Source organism: Synchiropus splendidus, chromosome 4 (assembly GCF_027744825.2).
Source record: "Synchiropus splendidus isolate RoL2022-P1 chromosome 4, RoL_Sspl_1.0, whole genome shotgun sequence".
In the NCBI taxonomy this organism is placed as follows: Eukaryota; Metazoa; Chordata; class Actinopteri; order Syngnathiformes; family Callionymidae; genus Synchiropus; species Synchiropus splendidus.
Genome location: NC_071337.1, coordinates 18,894,857 through 18,921,755, shown reverse-complemented (window position 1 = coordinate 18,921,755; position 26,899 = coordinate 18,894,857). Strand labels below are relative to the sequence as shown.

Here is a 26,899-nt window from a genome sequence, read left to right as displayed (position 1 = left end):
TGTCAACAAAAAAACATGCTGATTTCTATCCAAAATCAGTCCGAATTTTTGTTGCTTTTTTGTTTCAATTTCAAATGCATTTTCGTACCTTTTTTTTAATGAAATTACACATCGAAATTCAATTCATATCATTTACTTTTTTTATTGTTCTGTTTTTTCTAAGTAAGTAATGCAATGGTAGTATATTTATTTGTTTAAATCACTCAATTTAACTGGCAGTTTCAGTGTCTTTCTTGAGAAAAAGCTGTGTCGGCAAATACATTTTAAAAGTCGTGCTAGTAAATTCCCACGCTGTCGACTGCTGGCTTGATGTGTATTAGGTGCATCACAGTGTCTATAGTCATCAGACAGACTCGACAACATTGTTCCAAAGTGACTTCATTAAAGCAGCAGTGTTGCATTCAAACTTCAAATTTGACATACTTCACATTGTACATCTTGAAAGTGAGGAAGACAATTCCAGCATCAGAATACTCAGCATGATTGCTTCAAATTCAGAATATAATTTAATCTTGAAAGGGTTTGACACATAAACGTCACATGACTGCACGTTGAAACTGAAATGTATTTACATCAGTGCAAACGCTGTTGGTGACCAGCCTCCTTTCGTCCTGTTTAACCCCAACCAGACACACTACACATTATGACCACCACTTCTTTGACCTCGCAGAACTGTTGGAGCACATTTGTGCGGATTTCCAGAAAATTTGCAGAGGAAAATTTGTCGAGTAGTTTTGCGTAGACCGTAAATTACATCTCCATACTGCCACACGCAGTGAAGAACCTAGAGGTTTCCTTGGTGTTTGGAAGGGGGTGTTATAAATAGTTCAGAGAGTTGAGCTATTTGTTCACCCAACTTGCTGATGCAGCATATGTTCATGCCCAAGTTGCAATAGTAAAGAGTCAAGTACATCTTGGAGCAGCACACTGGCTACTACAGTCACTGGATTCAAACCCCCAACCTTCTGCACCAATGCCTCAGACATTAACCTTGGGACACTTGCGCTGCTCAGTTTAATTTCTAATCTCAGTTAAACGCAAACAAAGACATATTAAAGACAGATGGGTGCAGTTTTTAGGCATATAATTCGTACCCACAATGCCACAAATGTTTGAAACACAAAAGTGACGTCCAACACTCCCCAACTTTAGAGGCTGATCAATACAGCTTAACATATCAGCCTGGGTGCGTCATCAACAGGGTTGACACTTTGGAAATTTGCTTTTATCTTCCGCTAGTCACATCAGCGTGGCAATGACGCCAGAGTAGCAACTATGTTATTGCTTCCGCTGCAAAATAATCAGCAGCACAATACAAGGTAAAAAAAAATAGAAGCAGGACGTGTGACAATGACTAGTGAGGCTGATTCAAATTGCTAGCTATGTCACAACCATTTTCATTAAATTTATTTTTTTTAAGCTTTAGTTTAAATTATTTTTTCTCATTATTAGCAAAAATAATTTAGCTTTACATGGTTTTTTTTGTCTACAAGAGTATTAGATACACAGAATACTATTCCATTACCACGCAAATGCACACTGATACAAAAACAACAACACAAATACATTGAAAATACATTTTTCATTCCATCGTGTACGACAGCGTATGAGGGCCACTGACAAAACCAGGCTGTTGCATGATGAGAATTGGAAAGGGGAACAAAAACATCTATTTTTATTGAGCAATTGATGCCACCTTTTCAAGCCGATGAGATAGGAACTGCAGCAACAATTGAGAAATCGCTGTTTTACCATGTATTTGGACACCATTAAAATTGATTACAATATTAATGTTTATTCATTTGTCAGCAAAAACCAACAAAACTATATTCTTAACCGTTTCAACATGTCAGTTTTCAACATCGTCCAGTCAACAAATTGGAGAGAATGTTTGAGAATGAGAGAATTGTTTCTCAGCTCTTTTGTATTACTTTTTGCACTTTATAATATAATTTATTTTTCATTTTATTGTGATATGTTGTGTACAGAGCATGTTACGAACATAATTTCCCTTGGGAATAATAAAGTTTTCAGATTCTGATGTGTTGAAAACGGAATGACTATTTAGAGGTCCTGCCAGTAGAAAGCCTGGGGTGTCCTCAAGCTTTTATCCACCGCTGTATGCTAGAGTTATACTTGTCAATCAGACCTTCATCTCTGATCACTAAAGTGGCAGTGATAAGGATCAGGATCTCTAAGTTCAAAACTGTCCAAACCACATCTGCATTTGTTTTACTGCCTGCTATATTCAAGAACTCGGACGAGACCATCGAAAAATCCAAGAACCCCTTCAACATTCAACAATTTCACGGAGCTGAAGATGGAGGTCTTCAGTAAATGAGGACATGGCTGAGGGAAGCTGTAAGTGTTCATTTGGAAAATATTTGCTCCCGGCTAACAGGTTGTGTTTCACCAAAGTGTCACCTCTTCATACGCTGTCGTACTTCCAAATTTCAAACCCTTTCCACTTCAACAGTTGAAATGATTACCGCCTCATATTCCCTTCATGTGTGTTAAGGCATCACAGACAGTGAGCAAAAGACAGATACCTGATTCTCTGTGCAGCTAAATCTAGATGAGTTTTGGTCGCTGAAACAGTGTTAAGGCTGACAGGAAGTTACATTCACACAGATTTCAATGTCATTGCAGCAGTTGTACAAAGTAAATGGTCCGTCGGTATAACAGTCAAAATAACCTGATGTACATCACGAAACAAAATCAAGGGATGCGATGGGGCTTTTCTGAGTTTCATAAGGAATATATAAAGTCTTAATGCGCCACTTTGAAATCCATTGAGTGCATCTATTGATCGGGCCAGTAGCAGGAAACAGCAGACCAATGGACGACGGTGGATTTTACAGTGCACACCTGAGAATGGACTTATCTGTGGCAGCAATGAGAGAATGAGAATAGAGCCGTTGACCGTGAGTGGGAGGGCCAACAGTAGCTCTGGTTCAAAGTGGGAAAAAATATTGACCATAGTCACGCATCTCTGCTGTCAGGCCATGATTGTTGGCTAATCTAGTAGGTCCGTCCTTTGCGTTCTGTCTGTACAAAATTACACTAGTACCTTACTTCAGAAAAGAAGAGGAAAATGGTTGGTGAAACGCTTGGCAGAAACCTTTGGAAGCAATAAAGTGCTATAAGGAACTGACAAACATGGATTGTTTTTTCATGTGGTCATGATGAGACCAAAAAGGGTGAGGTCCCAGCTTTAAGATGAATTGCTCAGTTAAGAATAGTTTAGAATGAATGTGCACCCAATACAGACAGAATCACCCGATTTCATGGGAGTTTTTTATAGTATGCACCACCCATTCAAATGAGCCAGTAGGCTTCTACTGTGCCTCCTAGTTGGTAGAGTAGGCAGCGGTGACACCATTCAGTGAGAGCGGGATACGTTTAGTTTTGAATGAATGAATTATGGGTGGCAAGACACTTGGTTTGAGGGAAACACTGTACTTTGTCAAGTTTTTGCGGGTCAGTTCCAGAGGCTAAGAGACAAGGTTGGTCGTATCATGTCCTCACAGTCGATTGCTTTGGTGCACAACAAATGAACGGCGCATGTAAAGGGTCAAGGACAAAGGAAACATTTTGCACATTCAGTGAAGGCTAATGGAATGAATTTTCAACAGATCGTCTTTTAAGTCTGCAGTTTTTTTTTCTTTGTTCAGTGTCGCGGTTTGATCTTTGCAAGACTGACAATACAGTTGTGAGTGCACATTCATACGCTGTTTATAACCTTTCTGTCCGACTACACCTTATCGCCAAAGATATTTGGTTTCAAAATCTGAAGGAAAGTACAGGGCCAATAAATTATTGCAAATATTCAATCTGAATTAGTTCTGAAATTTTAACACTGTGATCACCCTCTTCTTTCAATTCCCATTTAAACGTAGCAGGACAGAAAATACAGTTTGCCGTACACATTCACGCAGCGTTTGTCTTAGCTATACCATGACAGTCTCACACAACACTGGCAGTTGACTAGAAGTGAGTTTCAAAGTGGCCGTTGGAGCACCTGGAGGGCCTTCTTGGCTCAGTTGATCAAATGTGATGGACGGTGCAACGCTAGATGTTGGTTTCCCGCTGCATCGGTTCACCATCGGTTTGGTTGTCGGAAACAATGTCCACAAGGTCCTGGGAATCCTTCAGGTCATCCTTCTTTTCTTGGGCTTTGTCAGGATCTTCCGTGTTCGTCTGTTTGTATTGCTCTGCATACTTGCGTTCTCGTGCCAGTAGTCTGTAGTTGATGAAGTTTCCGATGAAGAGCCAAATACTGGCCAGAATGACGACACCGCCACAGAAGAGATACATCACCTTGTAATCCCCGGTGGCGTCCACCAGCTTTCCTGTAAAGCAGAGGAGGTTTTGATTTATATCAACCTATAAAAGAAGTCCTGACATGGATCCCCAAATGCAATGCAAGCAAATGATATTTGGTGAAAATATATAGCAATATGATATAGTTTGTCGTGCCGATTCAAATGTTACGCGGGTCATCACGACTGCACTTAATCAGGTCAGATGCGTAAAATCTTTGGTGTCAAGTTGCACCGGAGATCCAGAAACCATGGTGAAATTAGATGTATCTTGACTGACATGAGCAAGTCTTCTAATGTGAGGTCAGAGGACTGTCAAATACAGAATCCATAAACTGTAGAACATGGGAGATTTTAAGTTTAAAGACTCAAACTGACACATTATATTGGACATTATTAAAAGACTTACCTGCTATTGGGGGACCAATAAGCACCGGGCAGCATTCCACAATGGTGGTAAGTCCTACAGCGCTGGAGAACCTTGGAGCCCCAACAAGGTCCATTAAGGTCTCAAACAGGACCGAGCTCACCATGCCAAAGGCAAACCCAAAGAAGATAGCGTACACCACCAGTCCAGAGTAACTTTGCGCCACTGGGCACAGGATGTGGCAAACTCCATTGTAGAGCACGGCGAAGCAGAAGAAGTACTGGATCCGTGGTCTGATCCAGCGGGTGTTTGCCAGCAACCCCATCGAAGGCCTTGCAACCATGTCGGTGAATGCAAGGATGGAGAGGAGAAAGGCAGCCGAGTACTCATCCACACCCATGTTCTTGGCATACGCAGCCAGAAAGACGATGGGCGCAAAAAATCCCAGGAACATAATGCAGTTGCCCGAAAGGTAGATGAGGAAGCCCCGGTGTGTGAAGAGTGTCAAGTCCAGGTATTTGTTTACAATCTGCCACGCGGACAGCTTCTCTTTTTTGGCCACAGTAGCATCAGGTTCCTTTTCTTCCTTCTTGGCCTCGCCAGGCGGAGGTTTGAGAGGCCTCATGAGGGAGCCAGCCACACAGCAGTTCAGCAACAAACCGCCCAGGATGAGGAAGCTCCCTCGCCAGCCAAACTTGTTGAAGAGGTACTGATTCAGGGGGGCCAGCGTGCTGAGGAACACTGGACTGCCTGTCATGGCCAGTCCATTAGCAAGAGGTCTCCTTTTATAGAAGTACTTTCCGATCATAGTTAGCGCCGGCTGGAGGTTGAAGGCAAGACCAATTCCTGCAGGGAGAGAGGCAGCAGTGGTACCGGTACTTTAGAGACTCTGCGGTGATGCTAACTGCATATTTCGCTTTATTATTCTGTTCTTTCTGTCATTTTTCTTCATACATTTCTGTTTTTAAAAGCAGATTTTTATGTATGTCCAGTAACTCCAGTCCTTCATAGGAGAACTTTACAATTAAATCATTCTTAGGAAATGACATACAATTTGTGAATCAGATCTGACTTGTGAAACAGACTGTAAACAGCACTAGCTAAACAGACGCACCTCTATTTTTAGCCAGCTACTTAATGGAAGTTAATCTGGTGAAGTCGAAAGGGTTTAAGTGGCTTTTAATAGACTTACCGCTAATGACGCCGATGCACATGTAGAGCTGGAGCACGTTGGTGCAGAAGGACGCGGCGATCATTCCGACAGCGCAGAAGATGCCCCCAATCATGACAACGGGCCGGCAGCCATACGTGTTGACCAGGATGCTGCTGATGGGACCTGGAGCCAGAGAGACAATCGGCGTCAGCAGTAGTAAACAGCATTGAGTGAAAGTTAATCTGGTTAGATCGGCACGGTAGCGAGATCAGCTCCTTATAGCAGCGGCTTTCATTTTAACACCCTGGTGCTGTTCCAGTCAGATCAGTGTGGAAGGTGAGACTAAGTAGCAAAACTAAAAGTCGACACAGTGAAAGGAAAGATTTCCATCAGTGAGCGAGTACATTGAACAGCACGTTAAACATTATGCTGTATTTTGTTGCTTGCTTTGTTTTTACATGATAAAGAAAACAATACCGGTGGTAATTCTTCAAACTATTATTCCTAATTTGACCAATTGGCCAATGTTTTGTTGTGATGTCACTTTGCTTTATAGCCTACTGTGCACTATTACCCATCATTGTGTCATAACGTTGTTACATACAATGTTGTGTTACTTCCTCATTTGGGATAAAAATGCTGCATTTCATCACCATAGTGTTTTATAACATGGCGTAACTTTACTACACAGCATTTTATCAGAATCCTATGCATGTTAAATAATGAAATAGCTCATGATAAATAACTACTAATGATGAGACAAGATGCTTTGAGTCTGAATTTTCTAACCTCTGTTCCCTCACAGCGTTTTGCCCATTTTTTACATTTTCAGGCTAAACCCAGACGAAAGTTCTCCTCACTCACAGCCAGAACTCTACCAGGTCCTGCGGTGCCAGGCAGCACATGGCCTCAAGTAGTGAAGTTAATAAGGTGTGTGTTGTTGACTCCAGTGCTCTGATGTTTTTGACTGACTATGAAGTCAGTGTAGCTTTTTTATACAGTGAAACTTCTCATTGTTCATTTTTTTAACCAAATAATATATGTATTAAAAGAGGTTGATGTGTTTTCTGGATCTAGAACATAGAATGTTGTTTCTGTTTTTGCTCAGTCATCTGAGGCAAGTGTGAAGAGTCATGTGACATTCACAAAATTATTTCCAATGCGTTATATATTCTTCATTTATTAATTCAATGTCCTCCCTTGTTTCTATTCCTCATTGTTTTAATATATTAATCAGCAATTTCTTGGGGTTTTTCAAGGGTAAAAGGGACAGATCTGACCTCCAACCCCATCTGAGGCCTCACCATGGCCACTTCACATTTGCGTGTGAACCAGTTCAGTCTTGTGGACTGTGTTGTTGTGCCATGAAGAGAGACCTGAGAGTTTCGACTTCATTCCTACTCTTAGCTCTAGTCACGGGCCTTGGAGACCTGCGAGAACACAGGAATTATAAAGGGGCTCAATAAATATTAGAAACACTTGGATGCAGTATTTTGAGATTGAGTTCTTCATCACTTTCATTCACAAGGCAACAATGACATCACATATCTGATGTTATTTACAATGACACTCCATCTTAGATCAGATCAGGCCCGTGTCTTGCATGACTAGAATGACAGAAAAGGACCACATCGGTCCTCTCCAGCCCATTATAGGAGTCCAACCTCCAGCACTCTGAACTATTATTATGATGTTTGTGTGTGCGAGAACATTTGCATGTGTTTCAAGGTTCAATCCTTTATTTACACTCACTCAAGATTTACTTTCCTTGTTCAGTAGTTGGCTAAAAACTAAATGCAGAGCAACTAAATGCACTCTAAAATGTGAAACACACAGACAGTAATTACTGTTATGAAGCAATCTGAGCAAATGAATGATAAATATTTATCAAATATCTATTCAAAAGCAGAATAAAATGATGCAGACGAAGGAAATTAGGGACTGTATGCCAATCTTAACACAGAGCAGATGAAGTTGACAAAATGTTTTTCCTGGCTAACAGTTTAAATAAGAACATGGGATGATATCTAATTTATAAAAGGCAAAACTGGTGCGCTATAAGAGATAACATAAGTTACATAGTTTTGCATTTTCATTTGACCTTTTTCAGTTTGTGTTTTTGGTCATTTAAATCTTGTTAAAATGACTGTGTTGATAGAAGCAAACAGTCTTCACTGCTATTCCCCACTCCCATGACCTAATATATTGACGCTGGGAAAGTGGACTTATGAAGAAAAAAAGCAGACTTCAACGTAAAACAGTGCACAGGTGAGGATGGACTCGCCGCAGAGCGTTAGAATGCACAAGCGCGGGGAAGAAGACTGGATGTCAGTTGCCATTTAGAACCCCTTACGTTGCTATCCTCCTTAGTGACGGTACTGAAAGTCACTGTGACTAAAACACACAGCCGTTTGATGGCCTTTAAATAGCAATCTGACACACTATAAAGCATAGAATGAGTAGAGCACCATCCCATGGTTTACCCTAATCCCTCCGCCTTTTTTCACGTGTTGCGCTGCCAAGGCATCAACATGCGGCGCTGAAATCTGCCGTTTTCATCAGTATAGGACGCAAAAGGCAACTTTCACAATGTCAATATATGACGTAAATATATGGGAGTGAGGATGTGGAGCAGTGAGGATGTGTTGTTGTTTACCTTTTGGTAGGTTCACATAGATGTGAGAGTGGTGAATTCAAAAAGTTTAAAAATAAAGAACTCCTACTCCAACTAGATGAGAGAGACTCCAGCCTGCAGTGACTTTATGAAAAATGATTTCTAAAAAAAAAAATTATTGGATTATAGCTGTGTGACAGTAACCTGATTTAGCAAACACACCAATCTGCTCACATAAACCTTGCCCCAATAAATGCTGATTATTTGAGTGTATGCGTAGAGCAGCAGGATTTAGGATGAAGAGAAACTGCTGGAAACATTGATAGCCTGAATCCGCCCGCAGGAAGTGATCAGAGCAGATTGCAGCAGCAGCAGATGATGGAGTGACACGAGGATTATGCCGGGGACAGATGGTCGGCGTGGTGCAGCACAATGTAGCAAACACAGCAGGTGAAGGCGACAACACACACTGCTGGGTGTGGTGGTATTAAGTCATGTCACCACGACTAAGCCATTGATGAAGTGTCAACATCTATTTCAGTTCTATCAGTTCAGTTACTGCGGACCTGGGATGAACATCCTGGACGTATTTAACATTTAGATTCTTTAGATTCTCTTCTGTTTATTCTATTTTACACTTCTACACTATATTTATTCCATTATTTTATATGATTCAAACTTCTATCATGGAAAATAAATGCATTGCAGTTACAGTGGTACCTCGGTTTTCGAACAAATCGGAGTTAGAGAAGAACAAAAATTTCGAGATCTTTTCGCTTCGGATTTCGAATGAAAATCCAAAACTTGAACGCCCCCGAAAAAAAGCTGGAAAAAACATAACGTGCGCGGACTGAACAGCTGACCCACAACGCGCTTTGTTATTGTGTATAACGCGTATAAAAATCGATTCAGATTCAGAACAAATCACCGTCTGGAACGGATTGTGGTCAAGAACCGAGGTACCACTGTATTTTTAAAGTAGTTCTTCAAGACCAGAGTTCCTGGATTGTAACGTTAAATGAAGGAAATGAAGGTTTCCAGTTTCATCTGTATTCAAATAGAAGTATGCACCTTGAATATACTGAATTTCAGAAGGTTTTCTTTCTGAGTCAGTTGATTCATTTGTTCACAGTATATGTTTATATTAACACAGTGTAGTTCATGGTACATTAACCTTGGACTCACCTGCAGCATACATGACAGCCAGCATGATGGAGGAGATCCAGGCCACCTGACTGCTGGAGGCATCAAAGATGATCTGGATGTCTTTGAAGAACACAGTGATGGCTTTGGGGAAGGCATAGGAGAAGCCTATGGATATAAACGATCCAAAGACCACGGCCCACCCCCATCCACCATCTGGCGGGGGTACGGCGGGGGGACCTGGTGGGGCCGGCATCTCTGGCCCAGCTCAAGACTTCTCCCTGTGGAAAGAGAAGGCGCAACATTAAAGTCCATCCAGTGATATGAGAGTTGAGATGAGTCCTTCCACAAACAAGGCAGGCGCTAAAACCAAGCTCGTCATTCGCACATCTGGTTAGTAGCTCGTCGAAATAGACGCAAAATAGCCTTCATCCAAAGGTTTAAGTTCCAGTCAGCCTTAGTCAGTTTGTTAGCGACACAATGTGGACGCGAGGAGCATGGAGTGAAGGCTCAGAGGAATGGCAGTTGGCGTGAAATGAGCACTCACATCGACTAGGAAGTGATTCATGAACTTGGTGGCGTAACAGGAAATGCTTTGCAGAACCAACGCTGAACTATAGAGTGAGACTGGTCGTGAGGGGTGGCGCACTTACAGAGCAGACTCTCTCAGTGGTGGAGGACAGATGCTACCAACGCAAGGGCTCTTCCAGGTGTGAAATGAGAATAACATTTCTGGCATCTTCATGCAAGATACTTCACAGTAGCAAACAGACTCGAGACCCTTGGAGCTATAGTACCCGCATAGCCAGGAAATGATTTCTTCACTAGTTCGGTCACAGACTTCGTGAGGTCTGGTCGAGCTTGAATGCGTTCTGGAGTGCCCTCCCACGTCCTCCCATACCAAAATTCTCTCCTGGGCTCCACTGAGACGTTAGGTTAACTGATCAAATGATCGGTAACAAGATGTTATGAGTTAAAAGAAGGCTCCTGTGAATGTGACACTCCAGAGAACAATCCAGGTCACAACTACAATCACACACACACACACACGGAAGGAGGATGTGGCAGCAGCTGTGTGTCCGGGAGAACGGTAAGCAAACGCCGACAACACTAGAGAAGCGATGTCGTCATATTACTACCCGAGAAGACATGTAGCACTACCCCATTCACCCACTCGAACACTCGAGCCTGCAGTGGAGCGGAAAGCAGGCGGCCTTTACAAGCCGCAGAGCACAAACCAAGCTCCTTAATTACATTTGTGATGCAACTCTCATCAGCATGTTACCAGCACGACTGAACATCACACACTGGCTTGCATTGTAGTGACAACAGAGAGCTCTATATTATGACCACCTAGGTGATGTGAGGCGGCAAATGTTTGTCACTTCTGTATTTTTGAAGACTGTAGGTCAGGTAGATTAGATTCGATCATATTATATTTGCATTTACATCGCGTCCTGTCAGAGAATAATGTCCTCACTTTATCCCCACAAAACAAAACCTCAGGGCTTGAAGGTGAAAACGGGACAACTTAAAAACCATAAGAGGAATAGGTGTTGAGAGGCGCACTATTGTGTGTGAAGGCCTGATGTGTTGCAATGTTGCAGTGACTAAAAAGCCCGTGCACTTGAAAGTGTAGCGACTGGCATGGATGCTCTAAGGTGAATAGTGAATGCCTGAAGACCAAAGGTTGTCGATGAATGCTGCAAGGCCAAGTCTATGAAGGCTCGAAGGCCTTCGTAGACTATGTGTGGTATTAAGTAGAAACACCGTAAAGATGGACACTGCCAACCTAACAAATATTATTCAGTGAATGAACAAATACAACTTCATTGCTTTGGGACTCATTTGAAATCCCAAAATACATGTAAATTGCTAAACCTGCATGGCAAGACGATCACTTTGAATGATCATTTGACTAGCATGTGTGTCCTTGGTAATCATCTCCTATAGTTGCTAGCCTAATCACAACATGATCTGAGTGAAATGTCTATGGTTTTTGGAACCATACAGTCACATGTCTCATGAGACTTCTGCCAAGCAGCGTCTCAACATGGGATGAGAGTGATTTTTTGTCATTTTGAAAGCGTCATATGAAGGTGGCAGCATGTTCCAAACCGGCTAGTAAACTCATTGTTTCCAGTGTGAAAGTGATATTACATAAGCACTATGACATATGCTATTACCATGAAGGGATTCACTTTATATCATGATGATCTGGGACATCATTGATAATATGGACGACGAGGTACTATGTCATAGCTAAAAGGAGTCTCGAGACAAATCTCAGGGTTGCTGTCCCGGCAGGAAAGTGATGCAGTTTGATTTACACATGCATTCAGGTAACTGGTCCAACCAGATCCCACCTCCTGCTCAAGGCAGCTGCTCACATTGTCCAGTCTTGTCGAGTTGGAAGAAAAATCCTTTCACTGCAACTATTTAACTGTTGAAGAGAAACTATTAGCAGCCCTGCTATTACTTTCTGTTTGAAATATAAATCATGACTCGGTTACTTCCTTGTAAGGCCTTAAGCCTTGTAGCTGTGCTTTGTATGTTGGACGTCTTCCTAGAAAGATGTTACAGTATTATCTATTAAATATCACCAACGGGAAATGCTTGGCTTAATTGTGTATGTTTTTTTATTTTAAATATAAGCAGAGCAACTTTTTGGATAGGAATTTCTCCCAGTGTTATCAGTGTCCTTGTTCTTCTGCTCCTATTTCTGTGTTGTCTGCCACAGCCTCAAACTCCCAGATGCACGATTGGATCATAGTCTCTGGGAAAAAGACAAAAAAAACTTCCAAAATATATTCTCATGGACACTGAATCTCGCCGTCCTGGCGTGGTAGCTGTCCATGTCATCAGTAAGCGATTGTGCTTCTCTTCCCTGCTGCTGCCTGGTCAAGATCAAGTTGCTGATACACAAACACAACATCTGCAGCAGGAGCCTGAGAGAGAGAGACCAGCCAAGTGAAGTGGTGAGGTGTCGGATCTCTGACCAAACTGTCTTAAGGTGTCTGGGAAGGTTTAGGGAATTTCACTCCGACTTCTACTCCGACTGCTAACACTAGTTTTGTGACATTTGTGCTGAGGGTATAGACAACAAATGACTCGGGTGTCATCACAGTTCAGCTAATAAATCTATAAGACTATTACACCCACCGACAATTGAGTCATCATTTGACCACTATGTCTATGTTCTTGATCTGAGACAGGACACCACAGTTCAAGAATAGATCCTCTTCCTGCCACAACAAGTCACCCTCCCCCACCATCACCTACTGTATCTAGAACCATCCTTCATGCTGTCCATTCCAACTCAAGTGAATATAAGGTACTTAGCCACAATCCAGGAGGGATTATTTAAAATCTACAAAAATAGTGTTTGCCACAATGTTGAGACGTAAAAACACAACAAATCTCTCTTTGCTCTTTTGCTTGAAATTACAGACGACATCGTCCTCCACACAGTCCACTCCACTGGCTCTAATCCTGGCTAATCAGATTACAGTGTCCACACTCGCGAGATAGCGACTTTGATTGATCGAACGTGACGACGATGTATGAAGGCGCCATAAGAAGCTTAAAGTGATGGCGCAAATATGAAGACTGACGGCTCAGAGGGGACTTTTCTTCTTTTTTTTTTTTGGAGTAAATCTGGTCGAATTTAAGTCAGCAGACGCCAATATCACCCCTGCAGGGAGACTTTCTCCTTCCATTTCCCTCAGTGTGACCTCTTGACCTCCGATTGATCGCACCAGCCATCGCTTAAAAAAACAAGTTTGCGCTTGATTCCAAAATTCTGCCTCTTTATACCTCCATTTGTATCGACCGGCGATCTCATCAGAGAGCTTCATTAACCGGGCGAGGAGGTGATTTCAATTATACACTTCAAGTTGAGGTTTTGCAGTCAAACTGAAAGCAATTAAAAGTTTCAATGGAGGCATTCTCAGAGGGCATTACGCAGACACAGCGATTCTACACGTAACCACCTGGTTCATGAGTGTTGCAGACACTTCTTCAAAATGTTTTTCTCAAGTCAGATTCTGAGGGCTATGATTGGACCTTAAACAAATACCACACAGCAGGGTTTGTTTCTTGAAAGGGTCCATTTTCAAATTCAGATGTCCACCTCACTTCAAGATTTTGAAAGGATACAGCTAGTTACATAAAAGCACCATAAAGCTGCGCCACCAACGCTTATTTGTGAATACTGACACCTTTTTACCCCAAAAGTAAGTAGAAATACGATTTAACATTAAGGCATGTGGTGGTTTGAAGTCTTGGTATGTCCTGTTTTTTTTGGCGTTTAGATCGGAGAGATCTGCACTTTAGTAATCCATTTTATGGATGAAGCCAAGGGCCAATTAAATTAAATTGTGGGCCACAATAGTCCCTGTGCTGGACGTTGAACATCCTTCGGCTGACAATATGGCAGCCATGAAAATTCTCCAAAGCCTGTAACGTGTAAAAGCCGCAAACAATAGTGCGTTCGGGCTTGAGACCAAGCTGAAGCACCGTTCTTCAGAAGGACAGTGCCACACATGTAGTGCCATCCTTGAACTGAGCTACTGAGGTAGCAGAGATGAAGATGCCGAGGTTCTCTCTGGGAGTGACCAGGAAGCAGTAGATCAGAGGGACAGCACATGTGGTCAGGTGTTTAGGAGACAAAGTCAGAGAGGCTAGATGGAGATGGTTTGGACATGTACAGAGGAGAGAGAGCCAGTTCATTGGTAGGAAGATGTTGAGGTTGGACCTGCCAGGCAGAAGGTGGAGAGGAAGGCCAAAGAGGAGCTTTATGGACGAGGTGAAGGAGGACATGAGGTTTGTAGGTGTAAGAGAAGAGGAAGCAGAGGACAGGGTGAGATGGAGGAAGATGATCTGCTGTGGCCACCGCTGAAGGGAGAAGTCGAAAGAGAAAGAAGAAGATGATGAGTTTCTACAAAGTGATAGCAAAGCATTTCTGAGCTGTTGTTAGACATGTTTGGATAGATGCAAGCTCATCATGATAGTAGCTTCCGTTGAAGTAATGTGATTGTCATGACCACTTTCATTACAAACCGGTTGAGTGAAAATTCATCACAATTAAGCCAGTTCATTTTTCATTGCTGGTTTTACTTGTTTTACAAGTCATATAAGGGGGTTGGTGTGCTGGCAACAGGACTATGAATCTCTATTGGTTACTGTGCCGCTGAATCAGAGTGAGTGAATATCAATGTGTTAATCTTTTCTTGCACATTGATTTGCCACATTTGTGTTGTTACGTTTAGATGTGAGAAGTCCTTCTGTGGCTCTGCGAGTTCTCCTTGACCCAGTTCGGCTTGAGAGGGAAAACAGCGACGGTCGGTCGGATGAATGCTGCCTATTGAGGTGGGTCAGGTATTTGCAAAGCAAGTGGGAGGGGGAGACTGGGAACACACACTTCTTTTGAGTTGTACCTGAGCTGTGAGACGTAGCAAGTAAGTGTGGCATAACCTAATACAATAAAAAAACAAGCTCATTTGTAAGTGAAATAGTGGAATGATGTCAAGGCAACACGTGCCACCGACTACTAGTGTAACTCAACAGACTGGAGAGAGCAGGCAGGGTGAAACTGAGAGGTCTATGACGTCACAATATCAGCAACAGAGAATGGGAGGCTACATTGGAATCTACCCGCCATAATACATTTATAACACGCTGGATAGCAGGGGCAGCACCTGGAATAAAGCGGTCTCGACTTCACACTACCAGAAACCTCAAGCTCTTCAGGGGGAATTCAGAGGTGTTGCCAGGTCTCCTGGGAGACACAGTCTCTCAAACATGCACTCACATTCTCTTAAAGTTTTGGCTCTTCTCATTGTAATAAACACTTATTAAAGCTTGCACTGTTGCAGTGCATTGTGAGACTTGGCGTATTGAGTGTTCAGGAGCAATCACCTGAGGGCCATAGTTCATTATAATCCCCTCCACATGTGTCATCAGTTTGACACGTCTGGTATTCTGAAATTGATGCCTTAATGGTGTCAGCCACGCTGCTTTGATGATACAGGTGCAGCTTAATAATGTTGTGCAGGAATCCAGATCACTCCTGAGCAGTATGTACTTACTATATGTTCGCAAACAGAACATAAACACATTAAGATATTTATCGAGCAGCTTATCATGTTGGTTAAATTATGTGCAAAACACTTTGTAAACATGTACCTAAATAGTCATTGAAAGTCACGTTGAGTAGACAAACCACCAGTCTGTCAGCAGGAGCCTGCATCTCCAACAATGGCCACATTTAACATGAGCTAAACATACAAACGCAGCTTTAATAAACTGGTTTTGCTACTTCACAAAGAAACACTCGACCTTCACGGTCAACTCGACACCCTCGGACGCTCCCCCTCCGCTCACCTCCACCTGAGTATCACAAGACAAGACGTTATGGCAACATGAGCTTAGGGTTCAACATTAACTCGATCCAAAAGCTCTCGTGATGTTGACTCAACTTGTACGTTCTCTACAGCAACACGACAACACTGACGCAAATACCCACATCACATGCTTCACGGAGGTCGAGGCAGCTCTGCCCGTCACATGCGTGATGTTTATTTGACACGGCTCAACGTTTAAGAAATCGCCACAAAGCATGGTTAATTTGGTCATTTCTAATCTAAGGTCAGAATTATTACAAAGTGTGTCGGCACACCAGAGACACCTGACCTTAATATAACCTTGACTTAAATAGGATGAAGATATAAAATTGTATTTTCATGTGTCGACAGTGTGATGAGGAGTGTGTGCTTAGTGGTGACATTAGCTGTCACAAAGAATTATAGTTATGGTGCCATCCACAGTTATGTCACTCTCATTTGCAGACTTACACAAGTGTCCTCAACAGTCCATTACTCTGACCAGTCATTCGGATATCACTTGTTCATGAAGGCACCTTACTGAGTGTCCTAGTCTTTCTCAGTCTCTATGAAACATGAACGAGATAATGTCACCTTTGATATGACAACTTCAGTGAGTGTCACCACCCGAAGAGCACACAAGTTGTCATTCAAAGTAATGACTTAATATTGGTCTTAAAATCCGTCATGACAATGACTAAGAAGGCATCAAGACTCTCAGGTTGGCATCAGCTTTCACAAGATCAATCATTACTATGACTTAAGCTTCATATCTCTACATAAAGATCTGGAAGGGTCGACATCGTCCATTAAGGTCATTAATAATATACAATATATTGATAGCAAATCTGTTATTCTGTGAGAACCTGACATGTTAAGGACAAAACAAGTGCACGAGAACTTGACATAAACAATAGTGGCAAAATGAATGGCACAAACTGTCCTAGTTTTGAGGTCACCGTTCAGTATCTTTCACAAGAGACCTGCCATGACATCATCCCGTCACTGTGTGTCACGGAGTGGCGGTAATTCCAATGAAGGGAAAGTCTGCTGTTATTAAGAACATTCTCGACATTTAACCGTGTCACCAGTCACCACTAAATGACAGTTCACGTTAATGTTGACACAGGAAGCCAAATATCTCCATGAGTACACACTTCGTGGCACGATTAGCAAAGGTTAGGTTTATATCTGGTTGCTGTGAGATGTCATGGCAACCGATCTGCTTTCATTTACATATTCACTCATCACAAGGCAGCCATGACAAGGTCGTACGACCTCCTTCCTAGGAGACAATGCCCTACAGTGACCTGCCTCACCTTGCCACGTCAGCTGGCAACACCCACATTCTAAACTTTCAAAGAAGCACACCTTCCTTCTGGGTAAAGACTTTGTTCACCTGACTCTGTGAGGCAGGTTGAGGCGCGCCATGTGAAACTTGAAACCGGCCATGCAAATAGAGCGGAAGCCAACAAGGAAGCGTTGCACTGACCACGTTGACAGGCACCGAAAATGGCAGTAGTTTGATGCCCCTTTGTCCATAAATACATAGTGTGGAGTGAATCCAATCATTTGGCTATAGCTTCATGTTATGAATCCCAGGCTGCTTTGATGACTCACATGTCCATTCTTATGACGGGGAACTGCTCCATGTCTATGGATTAAAATAAACAAATTTCACAACTGATTTAGACAAACTGTTCAGTTAAGTAATGGGTCAAACCGCTGTCCTTGTTTTCGTGTCTAACATTTAATGGCAAAAGCTTGAATGTGTCTCAAGCTTTTAAATGATTCAGAAATGAAAGTAACTCAACCTGCCTCTGAGCTCAAAGTTGTAATTGTAATAGTTTCTCTAGTATGAACTTAAGAAGCACAATGGCAAACTTTTCAGAACAACTGCTCTGAGGAGCCACATTTTCTTTGCGTGTGAGTCCTTCTTTCTGTGATTCTCACTTGGATGTTGGAACTGATTACAGACTCTCACTGAGACAAAACAAATCAAACACGTTCAAAGCAGCAACATTTAAGTTCTCAAGCCCTTGAAGGCTTTCGAAGGTGTTTTAGCAACACGGTGGCAAAACTATCCGTGAATTCCTGAAGTCTATAAAACGCATTTGGAGAACATTGTCAGGTGCTTTTGTCTGCACCAAACAGGTTTGTGTTTACAACAAACATCCCGCTCGGAAACTAGTTTGAAGGTCTCACACTTGAGCTTCACTGACAGCCATGGAAATTGGTTTTGATTTCTGGTGGCTGTCATCAGCGTGAATATTCACGGAAACGAGTAGAACGAGAATGTCACACGAGAGGGTGAACATTACAGGCCTGAGAAGTGCCTTGTTAGATGGTTAAGGTTTGAGTACAAACTTTTTATGAGACAATTTAGTCAGAATGATGCAATGTTCTCTTAACCTTAACAGCAGCACTTTGACTATACCACGGTTTCCTCTGTGGGTAAAGGGTGAAGCAACCTGCAACCTGCTCGTGACCCCCACTCTATGGGGTTTTGGGTTCAATACAATGGTCCTCACAATGCTGACCCCTTTGTGGCATCCCCAATAACAGAAACCAGCAATAAGTACGAGGAAAGTCCAGTTATGAGGTTGTGGATAAGGGTGGTGTTTTAGCATCCAGGGTAACTATGGTCGACTTGACACCAATACTACCTTTGGTGTTCTGCTGTGGGGGGTACCAGGGTGGTGCAAGCTGGGGTCAACCTTGTGGTGTCGAAGCCTAAGGACCACTGAGTGAGGAAAAGTGAGTCAGAGCACAGGACTTCTGAGCTGCCTGGATCCTTCATCCTCAGTCACTTGCCTGTTTTTCTCTGTTTTCGTGTCCGCGCTGATGACACAAAACCATTTCTTATTTAATGAAATGGTGCAAACAGTTGACAGACTCACACCTGTCAAGACAGGACCAGTTGTCCAGTCAAGAAAACACAGAGGAAGTTCAAACTTAAGCACACCTTCAACCATGACAGGGATGTTTTATTGCTATAACGAACTACAATAGTGTCATCCCAACGGCAACTTAACAAGGACGTGAGCAGACTGCGAGCACACTTCCACTTTCATTAAAGCGCAGAAAACGGGTCCAGTTCTGTGAGGACGTGTAAACCCCCTTCAGGAACCGCGGTGATGCAACAGCGTGGAGTGATTCTTCAGCACTGCAGCCCAAATAAGAAGCCATCTGATGCTGCTGATGTAAGGACGGGACTGGATGAAGCCGCCGGCTGCCCCGGGCCTACACCAGCCACTTTCCACAAATAGCTGCCATTAATATTTTATCCCATTTCAGCGACCATTGGGGAATTCTTTCGCGCGCCGGGATTTCGCCGACAGGCTCCTGAACGCAACGCTGAATTCATTCCGACATCCTGCGCAGGCACAGGGCTCCTGTCATTCATCGCGTTTGTATCGTGTGGGAAATCTGATAATCCCCCCTCATCATCATCTTCACCGTCATCATCATCATCAGCGAGACGCACTTTCTTCAACAGCCACGTTAGGTGCCCTTACCTTCGCTGCGAACGGAGTTTCCACTGAACGCACCGCTGACCTTGGAGCACAGAGATGCGTGTGTGCGCGCGTGTGTTGTGTCTCTGGACCAACGTGTGTTTAAATTTCCTGCTGAGCTGCGTGACGTGGAGTGGGAGCAGAGGGCGGTGCTGCTGCCGGTGCTATTTTGGACTCAAAGCTGATCCTGAACGACGCGTCTTCTTCTTCTGCGGCGCCCCTCAACGGCGTTGTTATTAAAGCGAGGACGTTCAAAGGCGCGCGTCCTGAATATTTTTCCGGACAATGGTGACGTGACGTCATCCAACCTGACTTGTCAGTTTCAAAGCAGCGCAGCGTCCGGGATCGCGCCACCAGCGGTGACGTCACTAGGCGCGGAGCGTCCACGTTACAAAAATAAAACCGTTTTTTGTCAAATAAAAATTTTTTTTTATACAAAAATGAATTTAATATTTATGTATGTATGTCGAATTGCCAAAACATTTTGACTCCTTGTTCAAGTCAGCAGTGGTCAGTACCTGGCCGGCTGAGAGCCTGGGAGGGAGGTCTTGGGATGTTTGAACTGATGGATGGATAGATGGGTGAATGGATGGTGGACAGACAGCACACTCTGATGCAACACTGATGCAACAAGTACTTTATTGGAAAGTACTTGTTACAGGATAATATTAAAATAAATCAATATCATAAAATAAAATCAATGCCAACCTCTGAACATTTGACTTGTTTCCCCTGTATATACTAAACATTCAGCTGTGAAGACACGATTCTTTAAGCAAAAGTGTGAGACAGCAGAAACAGGTTAGTACTTGTGTGAGTAACTATAGGTTAATTACTGTTTGGAAAAGGTAATCTAATTGCAGTCATCTAATGCGGAGTAGGACAGGACATCATTACACTGGACATGATCAAAGTAGTTCCACCTTGATGATGTCTCAAACTTTTTGAGGCACAGTGATAAAGGAGGACATGACGTGGTGTGACCAGGGAGGATGAAGAAGGTCGATTTCCAAAGAAGTGTTGTGGGAACCCGTGTCTGGGAAGCTCTCAAGATAAAAATCTGATGGCGCCACCTGTTCAGCCCAGGTTAATCCAAGTTAGAACTCCGGTGGGCAAACACCTCTCACAGCTGGTGAGCCGCTTCTATGACAAGCGTCAGAACTTGGTGCTGTCGAATGTTGACTATTAGCTCAGAGTGACAGACGTGCAGCGAGGTCATCCACATCAGACGCTCCCAAAATGTAAACGAAAACCTCTCACATAGGATGGAGGGAGACAATTGAGGATACGTTTTTTTTTTTTTTTTAAAGGTAGTTTGTGGTCAAATGGATCACGCTGGTCGTTGTGATGTTGGCTTAAGTCCAGTCAGAAGGAAGGAACAACTCATTAATCCCAATCTCTTTGTCCCAGTGGACCCGGATCGTGTTAAGCCAGCAGTCCAGAGTTCCTTTGAATGTAGCTTAAAGTGAAAACATGATGAAACACAGATTTATGATTGAAGCAAGCACCAGATGGCGGTGTTAAAAGAAAGGAAAAGAATGGGGGGCAAAAAAGGCTGTTGAGTTGCTGTAAATTGGAAAAGCAAAGAGTGCAGACCTCTGTCAAGCCATTTGTTGCCATTTACGTTCTCTGTATAAATGGATATTTTGAACTTTCATTGTTGCCAAACTTAATACTGCAGTAGCGCAATTAGACAGCAAGTGACAGCAGTATTCTGGAACAAAGAACATTGATGATCGAAGAAGAACATTAGTAGAGCTTCTGTTGTTAAAGCCCAAAGAGTATTCCTGGTTCCAGGTTCTAATCCAAAATGCATCATTCATCCGTTGCCCCACAAGGAACTTGCAATGAAATCCATCCATCCACCTTGGAGCTATCAGGCAGGCTAACAACACCAACATTGACTTTCCCTCGCTGAGATTAGAAACATGAATGTGAAGCAGGGGAAAGTGGATATATTTTGAAAAACTTTGTATAAAAATATTTTCTATCCATGTTTACTAATCAAGAAACATGAATATTGTATATTGTATAATAAATGAAATGATAATGACTGTCATAGCTATTAAAAATGAAAATTTTAAAACAATTATTTAACATTTTATGAAACTTTATGTGGAAATGTTTTCACCAGAGAAATATGAAGTAACTAAATTAAACTGTACAAAATAACAAATTTGATTTTATAGAACAAAAATGCATACTAAACAAATAAGAGATTGATAAGTAAATGAGACAGTCATATCAGTGATAGATATTTTACTTTTATAGTTCAGCCTGGATTAGAAGAAAAAAAACCAAATTGATATACTGTTATCAAAGTTAATTAACTCATAATTAAACAATAAAAATAATGTATAATATGAACACATGGATATTATGCCTAAAATTCACCGTTTATGCCATGAAAATATTAATATTAAGTCAAAAACTTTTACCTCCGAATTAATGACTGATTAAAATCTAATACATGACACATTTTGTCTTGTGATGATGAAAAGACTACATTTATTCAATGGATGAAAAATGAGTCAAAGGTGCATTCACGATAATAATTTTACAAATGAATAAATCCAATACTATATTTGATGATGATTTATCTTCCTACTCAACAGGTAATCGACAGGGGTAAAAGTAGCAGCGATGACGTCCACTAGAGGTCACTGTTAATCTCTTTATTTTAGCCAGGCCGCCCATGCTGGGCCCCAATGTTTAGTGGCAGCGAGAGCATCACTCAACCATTTGTATACACACACACGCCACTTGGGCTCCTGTGCAGGCACAAGACGGGCAGCAGCGAAGAACAGATATGTTCAGTCTACATAGTCCCACAGACACATAAACGTCTGGCTGCCAAACACTTCATATACAACACTCATCACATGCATATAGTCCAGGTTTACTACTCACATAAACACACACACACTGAAACACACAATGCACAAGTTCATGCTGGAGGCCTGAAGTGTCCCAGGGCAAGGTGCCACTATTCTGGAGTCAGCACCCACTGAAGTACTGTACTTGTTGATCCTGAAGTCTTTGGGTATCAATGTGTCCAGATCTTAGCAGGCCACCTCAGGACAGGTGACATGGGTCAACAGTCACAGAACAATAGTCCTGGAGAGGAGGACAATCATGTGCAGCGGGAGGTTTGTGTGTGATAGGTGTGGGGGGAGCAGAGGTGAGAGCCAGAAGGTGAAAACTCCCCCCTACCGTCACCCCACACTCCCTCCTCCGCTGATAACACACAGAGGAGATAATCTAATCTGAATAATCTCAAATCAAAGTGTCAGATTTCTAACTCGCACTGATAGCACCATTCAAACTAAAATGGGATCTAATGTTTGTATGGACTGTTTCACCACAAACGTTTGTGAGATCAGATTTGTATGTCTAAAACTAAATCCTCAAATTAAATCAACCACAATATTTGTTACTTTCATGAGTTATTTACATCCATTCAAGAACTTTGACATACAACAACATACAAACATCTACAACCAGTCTCAAAACGTTCACACTTTCGACTTATCTACACCCAGACACTCACTTCTGCAGTGCAGTCGCACACATGCACAAACTATGTCCACATACATAACAGACATATAACATTAAAAGCATATAAATATACACACACACATAGACATAGACATATTCCTCTCTTTGTGGGCACCGTTCATTGACATCATGCTTTCTCAAGTCTCTTGCCCTAAAACTAACCATCCAAAACCAATGCAACCAATACAAACTTAAACTCAATTATCATGACCCACTTAGATTTTTTTATTCCTCAAAATAAGACTTAAACTTGTGTTGCCCTCAAAAGCAAAAGTGCCCTCAAGGATGTGCTGACTCAAACACACACATGCACACACTCATTTCATACAGAAATACAGTCAAGATTAGGTTTAAATGGAAAAAAAGATTCTTTTTAAGTAGTTCTGCATTTAAAATGTTGCTACATAGCATTAGCGTCATTTAGCATGATCGCAGCATTGGTAATTCTTTGCCACAAATATGTATTTATATTTGTAATATAAATATTTGTTTTGTAGAGTGGGGTTTGATTAAGCTAGAACCCTTTTTTGTTTCACAGGTGACAAACACGAAATACAGAAATGTGAATCAGCTAAATGAAGACAAAGTCTTCAGGCCCCCTCTGGATACGCTCTGACTGTTTAAACAGCTGTGCTTTCTTTATCACCACTGGATGCTCTGCTGGTTCCTCCTGAGGGAGGGGGTGAGGATGACACAGTGGTGGGGGGTCCCTGGTGGGGGGCACTCAGTCCAAGGGGGGGTCCAGGTTGGCTGTTGCCTGGGTGAAAAGTAACAGGGCTCCAAAAACAACTGTATTTTGCATGTATATTCAATGCAATACTGGAGAGACTCCCACAATGCTCTCTAGTGCGATTCATTTATTGACCATTAAAATGCCTCAAAAGATCAGTGGGAGACAGAGTTTTTGACTTTTGGTTGAATATGGGATATTTTGTAACATAAAAAAATGTATATATATAATTGATTACGCTAAATCCTGATTCAAAAGATATACTGTATGTCATCCTCAAAAGCAATATAACTACAGTATTTTAACTATGAGTGCGATTCATTTATTGACCATAAAAATGCCTCAAAAGATAAGCGGGAGAAATAAAAAACGATGTTTTTAAATTTTGAATGGTTGAAGAACCAACAGTGATCTAAACAGAGAAATAGATTTTGTAACATAAAAAAGTGATATAGTGATATAGTGATATTATAAGCGAAACACTAAATCCTGATTCAAAAGATACTGTAAATGTCATCCTCCAAAGCAATATAACTACAGTATTTTAACAACTGTGTTTTTTCAAGAATATATTATTAAAATTATAAGTTTGAGTCTGACACTACTTCATATAGTTTTTTGGGAGCATTTAAAAGAAGAACATCACTTTCAAGGCAGTTAAACCTAAACCTAAAAAGTACATATTATTATGTTTAACGTCTCCGATACCAACTTCACCAATAACTTTCTCAATACGTTTTTCAATCTTTTCAAGCTTTGCATTCGAATGTCATGCTATGCTTGAGCCACAGTTCATTTGAAATGAAATATTTCAAGTCTTAACGCAGATTAAAGAGGCATGTTTTCAGGTTTTCGGACTTTGGCCAACCGTTCCAGCTTCCCTGAAACACTGACCCAGACGTGGCGGCACGATTTATCGAGCGTCAGAAAAGGAGGTTGATTGGGAGGTGGGATTGGATATTGAGCCGTCTGCAGGCAGCCGCCTAATTATTGTTGAAAGTGCTCAAGTTCAATGAGAACTAGCAAATAATTAGGTGACAAACGAGTCGCAATTCCACCGCAGGGTGAGAGATAATGAAATCGATGTTCGGCCCGGAGCAGCGTCCTACATGAGGGAAGCAAATTTCAGTGAGTTTGCTTGTTTTGGGTGAAGCGTCACCATCACAGTTTGGTTGAGCAAAGTGTGAAGGCCGCATGTGTGTGTGTGTGTGTGTGTGTGTGTGTGTGCTGCGGTGAGTGAGGTGACGGTGTGAGAGGACCCAGGTTGACAAAGCCGTCCTCACCAGACTCAGTCATGCCAGTAATTCTGAGCGTCAATGCCCCCTTCAGCTGCGCACAGCAGACATGTTGTTAAAGCCTTGTAATTGGTGGTGGCCACACAGCGCAGGCCACTTTGGACCTTCTCAGCCACCCATCAAAATCCACCACACACACACACACTCAAACACGCAAGTCTGACAGGTTGGACAAATGCTGCTGTGTTGGCCAGTGAAAACACCTGCAGTGAGAAGTCAGCTGGAGCTAACCTCGCAAATCATTAGTCACATTTGGAACAATGGCAACCCCCATGACCTGTGAGAAGGGCTGGTAGGAGGTCCCGGACTGTCTCGACACAAGGGGAGAGTTGTGCTCTTCAACAGCCACTTCCAAAAAGTGGACTGACCCTCAAGCCCATTATGAAAATGGAATCATTTCGTGCCAAGAAACAATGTCCTCTAACAGATCCATACGTTTATTACCAACCAGGAAGACCCCAAAACCAAACAAGTCTGACTCTGCTCTCAGAGTTTTGACCCCAAAAATGTATGTTTGTGAGGCCGGATGTAGGTGAATATCCACAAATCATTGAAAATACATCATTCTTCACTTGGAAACTGTTTGGGTATAATCAGCGCTCATGAATGAAAAGAAAAGAAAATAAACCCTCACATTTTTTTTGCTCAAACTCGAAGCCTTCTATGTTTTCTGTACTGGCCAGGTTTATGTAAGCAATATTTTGTGAGCAGCCCTCACACGCTCGCATACCTTGTTGAATGTTTTCTCTGGCGCAGAGTGACACCTGGAGGTCGGCTTGCTGGGTCGGCATTTTTCAGCACCGTTGCTATTCTGAGTATAATGTCTGGACGCCGGCCACTGGCAGCAATAGCTGGCACTCCAGCATCTGTACAGCACGATGGACAGCTTAACATACCTCCCAGACTGGCTCAGCTAGTGGGGTTGGGTTGATCACGGTGTATGAGAGGGGAGTTGACTCAAGGCCAACTCAACATCTATCTAGCTGGCGCCACTGTAACCAAACAAATAAGGGAAAAAGTGTGATTTCACTGGCAGAGGAATGTGAGAGCCACAAAGCAGTGGGGGCTGTTGGTGGCGCTGTTGTGATGATGATGCATCTGTGAGTCATGAGAATCTGTAAACCAATAAGTATAGATTTTTTTCTAAGGTTGCATGTTAAATGGATTGCTAGCTGGAGGGAGATGGGAGTTGTGGGTTTGAATCCCAGCAAGGTGACCACTGAGGCTGGTTACCCATGGTTCTACTTACTGATCTTTTGTAACTCACTTCATATCGAAGTGTTTGGTCCATGACCTGTATTGTCCGCACATAGCGTGTTTAGCTAGCAGCTCGCTGTGCCACGTTATTGTCATTATTGTTATTATTGTCATTACATAAAACAGTGTCTTGTTATATGATTTGTTACAAAGACGCCAGCGGCCACGGTTACATAACACTAAACCAAATTACTGCCTCAGTCTGGCTAAGACTGGATTTTAAAAATACATGTAGACAGCTAGGTGTGATTCTAAGGAGAAATTCTAATTTCCCTACGCTCATATGAAGCTTATTAAGTGTGTCTGACTCATGGAATTTTCCACTGCCACAAATCCGAGTGAATTGAAAAAAAAAAGACAGAATTAAACAGTAATTTGTCTTGGTATTGCTAGTATGGTGGGTGTGGCAAATCATGACAAATTCCAACAGGTCAGTACAGCTCCCGTTCATCATTTACCGTGCTGTATTAAACTAGCAGCTACCTAATGTGACTCATTCAACATATTTTCTTTCCTCAGACTGAAACAGAGAGATGTCGACCAACAACGAAAAATGTTATTA

At 42.3% G+C, this 26,899-nt stretch overlaps 1 protein-coding gene and 1 long non-coding RNA gene across 2 annotated transcripts; one reads left to right on the top strand and one right to left on the bottom strand.

Moving 5' to 3' along the window:
- Nucleotides 1-362: 362 nt before the first annotated feature.
- LOC128757613 (monocarboxylate transporter 2-like) lies at nucleotides 363-19,784 on the bottom strand. The gene is made up of 5 exons (XM_053863046.1): nucleotides 19,501-19,784; nucleotides 9,642-9,880; nucleotides 5,882-6,025; nucleotides 4,732-5,535; nucleotides 363-4,352 (listed from the first exon to the last, which is right to left on the bottom strand). The coding sequence occupies exons 2-5, from the start codon at nucleotides 9,853-9,855 to the stop codon at nucleotides 4,072-4,074; spliced, it is 1,443 nt and encodes a 480-aa protein (XP_053719021.1). The 5' UTR covers nucleotides 9,856-9,880; nucleotides 19,501-19,784; the 3' UTR covers nucleotides 363-4,071.
- On the top strand, nucleotides 13,745-26,899 carry LOC128757614 (uncharacterized). Its single transcript, XR_008414391.1, has 3 exons — nucleotides 13,745-13,834; nucleotides 14,870-14,969; nucleotides 26,857-26,899. It is a non-coding gene; the product is annotated as an uncharacterized LOC128757614 (long non-coding RNA).